At 37.5% G+C, this 6,286-nt stretch overlaps 1 protein-coding gene across 5 annotated transcripts in view; it reads left to right on the forward strand.

Moving 5' to 3' along the window:
* The window catches only part of LOC120765113 (mitogen-activated protein kinase kinase kinase kinase 4-like), a 93,706-nt gene extending 89,194 nt beyond the window's left edge, over positions 1 to 4,512 (forward strand). For all 5 annotated transcript variants that reach the window (XM_040089449.2, XM_040089450.2, XM_040089451.2 and 2 more), the window contains exon 31: positions 546 to 4,512. In XM_040089449.2, coding sequence (XP_039945383.1) covers positions 546 to 629 — 84 coding nt within the window. In that variant the 3' untranslated portion in view covers positions 630 to 4,512. The remainder of the gene's footprint in view (positions 1 to 545) is intronic.
* Positions 4,513 to 6,286: the final 1,774 nt, after the last annotated feature.

Genomic DNA, 6,286 nt, shown 5'->3' on the forward strand with positions numbered 1-6,286 from the left:
AAATACAGGCATTGTGAACAGCACAGCACCACAGGTGGGGAGGGTTAGTGAGTGAGCCCCAAAAATTCCCAGCTACAGGACTGCCTCTCCTGGGCTACTGAAATTACAGGCAGTTCAGAGCAGTCATTGTGGGGGAAAAAAAAGACCAAACCCAACACTCTTAATTGCAGACACCAGGGTGTGAATAATAGGTATGATTTCTTGCATATAGCAGTTTTGGTGAATGTTCTCTGAAATCTGTTTAGTCCCACTATCATATTTAGAAATTCAAGCCCTAAAACCGTAGATTAATTACTTTTAAATGTTCTTGATGTCTTTTCAAATAGGGAAAGAAATACATTTTAAAAATACAGTTGTACCACAAGTACAGTTTCACTTAAAAATGTTTCTCATGGGATTAAAATTCAATTGTGATATACGTATATCCTTGTATTTGGGACTGTGCCATTCTATCTCCTTTCCTATATGAGTAAAAATATTTTCATAAATATAAACTGACAGTAGCATCTTTTTTTTTTCTTCTTTTTTGTTTTTCCCCTTTCAAGGTGTTCTTTGCATCTGTACAGTCAGGAGGCAGCAGTCAAATATACTTTATGACTCTTGGTCAAAATGTACTATTCAACTGGTAAAGCACATCGAAATGAAGAAAATGAAAAATTCCCTGTAGGTAGCAGTGTAAAGTTCTCGGAGGTAATACACACAAATTTGCACTTGTTACCTACAAAAATGTTGTCATTATTGACTTATCAAAATTCATATTCTTTCAGCCCAGAAAGAATTGCATTTTCCTGTTGAAGTATTGCAAACATGTTTAGTTTGTGTTTCAAAGTATCAAAGTTGCAAACAAAGATTGTATTAGAAGACTTTAGTGAAGAATGTAGTCAATATAAGAAGCTCCTGTGCTCTGAAAAATGGACAGTTTCACTTCCACAGGTGATGTAATGTTAATATCTTGAACTGAAGTCACTTTTTGTGGCCAGCGACAGCTGTAGGTAGATAAAAAAAACACAGTTGGAATCCATTTTGGATTGGCTTTGGGCTCATTTTTCAGTTTAAGCAAGCTGTTACTGTGTCACCAAGATGAACTTCAGTGACTTGTCCAAGCCTTTCAACAGTGAAAGAGTAATGGTTTGTGGAGGGTTCCAGTGCAGACCAGAAGGCTTGACGGATCCTCCCAACTTGGACCTTGAGGGATCATCACCTGTGCTGAGTGGACAGGTGTGTTTCAGTACAGAGTTGTAAAAACAATTGATTCTGAACATGTGCCACATCTGGAAGATTTTTACAAATTCCTGGAGCTGGGGGGAGAGGACAGATATTGTTTTTTTTCTCAGGGCTGGATTCCTGAGCCCATAGACACAGTTACTGTAGGATGTATTGTAAAAACAGTTTAAATAGTCTATCAAATTATAGATGCATAAAGCATTATGAAACAGAACCTCTAAGTTTGATTCACCCCTGGGACCCACATTCATATAAATTGATTTAAAGGCACTACCCATGTATGTAAACAAGGGCACAAGAGCAGGCACTTTCTTTTCTTCCTTCTTTCTCTTTCACATCAAGTCTTTATGTATTTGTATGTAAATATTATCTTTACACAATGGATATTAAGATTAACAAATATATTCTTAATATAGTTATGAAAATATCCAAAGAGTTAATCTATTATAAATAGAAAATTTAAATAATTCCAGGTGCTTTCTATGCTAATTACATCTAAATAAAGCCGCATCTTCTAGTGTTATTGGTGCCAGTGTTTCTGCATAATCTCTGTTCTCAGGGGCTTATAAGTTGGCCATAAAACTATAGAGATATAATATATATATATATATATACACATTATATACATAACCATGTATGAATCAGTTGTAGGGTTTAATGTAATCCTCATGTAGCTGATTTTTGGATGTGCTTTGAAAATGTAAAGCATCAAATGTAATACAAAAGAGCTCATTCCAGACATGATACAATAGGGGATAATGCTGTGGACAAAAGTGAAACCACTAGTTCCAGGGCTTGAAAAACAGCGTTTTTTTATTTTAAATATTTGATACTGAAAGGTGCAGGGAAAGTGTGTTGGACTATCTGGTCATCTACCTCAAGGATGATGATTCTATGTTAAGAGGGCAGAAACAGAGTTGTTGGAACAGGTGGCTGTGCTGTCCAGTACGTCAGCTCGGGTGCTGGCAGTGATGCTGTGACTGACAGGTGCTCAGAACTGCTGTCCTGTGTATGTCAGCAGGGAATCGAAGTAGGGGTAATCACCCTTCCCCTTGTCCCCTGTGCTGGCACCTCACTGCTGCAGGCTGGTCAAAGGTGCCTGCTGCACTGTTGCTGTTATGTTTTTGGCTATTTGGAGGACTGCACTTTCCAAAGTTAATAACCTAGCACTTTCCACAGTCACTAGCTTATCTCAAGAAGTATAGTGTTTTTTAATGAAGTATCTTCTTTTTAAATGTTTAACTAACAGAAAAATAAGCCTAAAGCCATACTAAAAAATACAGTTAAATACTCAAAGTGGTTCTTAATGTATGTGAGTAATTAGCTTATGTGCAGACTTGAAACCTGAATGGAAACTGCTTGGGCAGAACTGTGTGACAAGAGCTCTGTACGGTTGTAGTAATGTTCCTGCTTTTTGCCAAGGCCAGGACAAATCAGCAAAGCCTGGCTTGGCTCCCTGTGCTGCTGAAGACTTGGGCTTGTTGCATTCAACTCACAAAACAAACAACAGGGGGGGGAAAAAACCCAAAAAACCCCAATCCCCCCCTCCCCCCCACACACAAAAAAACCCAACAAACAAACAAACAAAAAAACCACAAAAAAACACCCCAAAACCCACAACACAACAAACACAAGAAAACTCCCCCCCCCAAAAAAAATCAAGTCAAAAACAAACAACAAAACAAACCAAAAGCCAAAACAAGCCCAAAACTACAGCAGAACGAGAGATAAAAGTTACAATTAATAGCAAAAAGTAAATTTCAGACAATCAACTTATCAGCAACTTAGTTGCTTTTCACTTAAAAGTCTGAGAGACCTGTGAAGGAAGAAGAACTTTCATTTTGCACACAGTAGGCATTGCAAAACTTGCAAAGCTGCTTGTGCTATAAGTAATTAGTGACCCAGGCTGCCCTGTTATATTTTTAAAGTGTGCATATCTCAGCAGCCTCTGCATTACAGGGGATACATGTGAATTTTTTTCCCTCTCCTGTTCTAGTGTCGACAGGTAGGAGGCAGATATTTTCCTGATGCTAGGGACTAGTTAAAAAGAATTTAGCAAAGAACAGTGGGAATTTATAACAACAACCCATATCAACAGATTAAAGAAGTAAATGTGATCAAACTTGTTTAAGTTTACTGTAGCAGAAAATTGTGACAATAAGTTGACACACTGTGAAGAAGTTTAACTCCATGCTAAAAGAGAAAAAACCCAAACAACCCTAAGTTCAAGAGAGGGAATATGCACTATTACATTGGGATTGTAATTATTCATTCTGTTTCCCTCTATTAGTTCTTTCTTCTTTCTAGCTACAATTCAAGGCAGTGAGTTGGATTTTCATCTTCTATTCACCAAAAAAAACCCATTAAAACTTTCCATGTGTAATTATGGAAAGCATGAGGCACCTAGAGGTGAATGCTTTTGAAGGATTTAGAAGTGGTATTGCAAATAGCAATAGCAACTGGATGCAACAAGGAGAAACCTGTGGCATTGCCTCTCTGTCAAGAGATAGTCAGAATGGTTGAAGATGAGAAAGAGCCCAGAGATGTTGAGAAGAGTAACAGAAGAAAGGGGAAGTGAAGAGGAGGGAAAAGCTGAAGAAAATGAACAGGAGTAGCCAAAGGGGTGGGAGTGGATGTCTGGCACAGCATATTGCTGTAGGAGAAATACAAAAAGGTTAAAAAATGTAAAGGAAAAGAAAGCAGCCAAAGAAATGGAAAGGTCTCTGAAGTGAATGGGGAGCACTGAATGAGGGAACGTTTTGAATAAGTGTTCAGCTCAAAGCAAAAGTGCAAAGGCCAAAAGAAAAAAATCCAGTAATCAAGGTTATCCAGACATGATTTTAACTATGCAAAATGTATAACAAAATGAAATTACAAGTCTGAGAGGTGTTTCACTAGCTATACCCCTTCACTAACTTTTAAAACCAAGGAGTGAACTGCATAATGTGTTTTTCTAGTGATGTCACTTTGATATGAAAAAATACTACAGAGGCAGAATGTTAAGGATCTATATCATTAACCCTTTGGTACATGCAGTCTCCTAATGGCAGGTGGTGCTCATAATGTTGCATTTACCAGACAAGATTGTGCTAATGCTGCAGCAATGTAGAACTGTGTGTATGTGCCTGCTTTTATTTTAGGCATGGGGAACTCTCTTTTGCAGCCTGAACCTTGGCATGACTTTAAAACCTGGGAACCATGCAAGTTATGTACTGTACACTATGTATTGTTCTCTAATGATGAAATTGTAAAATTGAAACAGAAATAAAAATACTCTGAAATTCAAAACTAGTATCACACTTGTAATGATTCTGTTATATTGACATCAACTGTTGTAAAAATCATAGAAACCTTAGTTATTGTTTTCCAAATCCAGTCACTATCCTTAGGGAAATGTCCATATCTCTTTGTAGAGACAAAATAAATATATATCCTTGTATGGATAAAGAAGTCCAAGTGACAGTGTGAGAGTTCAGACAGGACAGAGTGCTCCTAAGGGTGACAGGCAGTGCTGTGCTGTCTGTGCTGCTAATGAGCTTCACTGAATTTTTATATCTGCCCTTCTCTTTACACAAACACCCAGTGGAACAAGGGTAGTTCCACTGCAAACCTGCAGTCTATAGAAAAGACTTCTATAAATTTTAAACCTGTGCAGTAAATCAAAGTTACACACACCAAAAGTGTAAGAAATTTTCCTGCTGATAACCCACCACTTTTTTAAACTTCCTTTCAAACTGCAGAGCTGATTAAAGGGCAAGGGGATGTCAGCTGGGTAATCATGCAAAATGTTGTTTTAGCATTACTTAATAGTTTCTGTTATTTTTTAAAGATTTAACAAAACCACCTAGGAAGTAAGGGTGAAGTGCGTCAGAAAAACTTTTCTATTTTTGTCCCCAAAACACTTTGTGGTGAACAACTTTTACAGAAACTTTATGATCTTGCACACCAGCTTTTTTTTTTTTTTTTTTAATCTAGAGCATTACCTCTTATTCTTTTGTGCCTTTCATTTCTCCAACGTATTTTAAATATAATATTTAATGGAATGTAATAATGTGCTCCTATTCAGCATGGCTCATTCCTCACTGTCACTGCTATAAAGGCCAACTACTGTTTTCTTAAGGTGTATTGTATATCAATACCAAGATATTTGACTGCTAATTGTCTCAGATAATTTGAGACTATTGATTGACCAAAGGTGAACACAAGTATCATTTAACACTTTTTCTTGTGGGCATATAAAAATCATACTGTCTTCAATGAGCTGCTTACACGCCCTGATGAAGCAGGCTCAGCATAACACAAAGCCCTCAGTTCTTGTGATGTGATACAGCCATCTGCTGATGGCTCCTCTTCACTCATTGCTGATTCTCCGAGTGTTTCTCAACTTCCAGTTTCTAATACTATCATATCAGTCCCATTGTTCAGGTACAGTAGGGAAATCACATCTAGATGAACTCGCAGACATAACCAGTCTTCAAAACATGTTGACACACTGTCAGCAAGAGATTTACCCTTGTTCCAGTTTTGAAATTGGTATGTTAACTGGACCTCTGCTGGTGAGAAAGAAGGCAGCAGGAGCAAGTTCCTAAGAGAATGAGCTATCTTGTATCTGAACTGGCAATGCATACAGATTTATCCAGTATAAAGTATTAATGCTGCTATCAGTCCACATCAGTCCATTACCACTCCACAAAAGCTTCAGCTTAAATGAATAAAACCACAGTGTCTCACAATAACAAAATCTGGCAACAAATGCACATGTAACAATAACCTGTGTATAAATAAGTTTCTTCTGCAAATCACATCATGAGCACAGACAAAAGTGGAGATAAGCTGGGAGCAGTCCACAGATTTCCTTATTATACCCACACGTTATTTAATAACTAAAAAAGTGTACTCTGTAGTTCTCCAGGTAAGGCTTGTATGTGATGTGAAATCACATCTTGTGCAAGCTCACTGAAAAGGTTTTTGGGTCATGTTAATTTGTTTAAACTGTAAATGCCATTTTATCAGTTCACACAAGTCGTGTGTTTACTGGGGAAGAAAGACACCATCTGGAAAT

This window comes from Hirundo rustica, chromosome Z, assembly GCF_015227805.2.
Source record: "Hirundo rustica isolate bHirRus1 chromosome Z, bHirRus1.pri.v3, whole genome shotgun sequence".
Classification (NCBI taxonomy): Eukaryota; Metazoa; Chordata; class Aves; order Passeriformes; family Hirundinidae; genus Hirundo; species Hirundo rustica.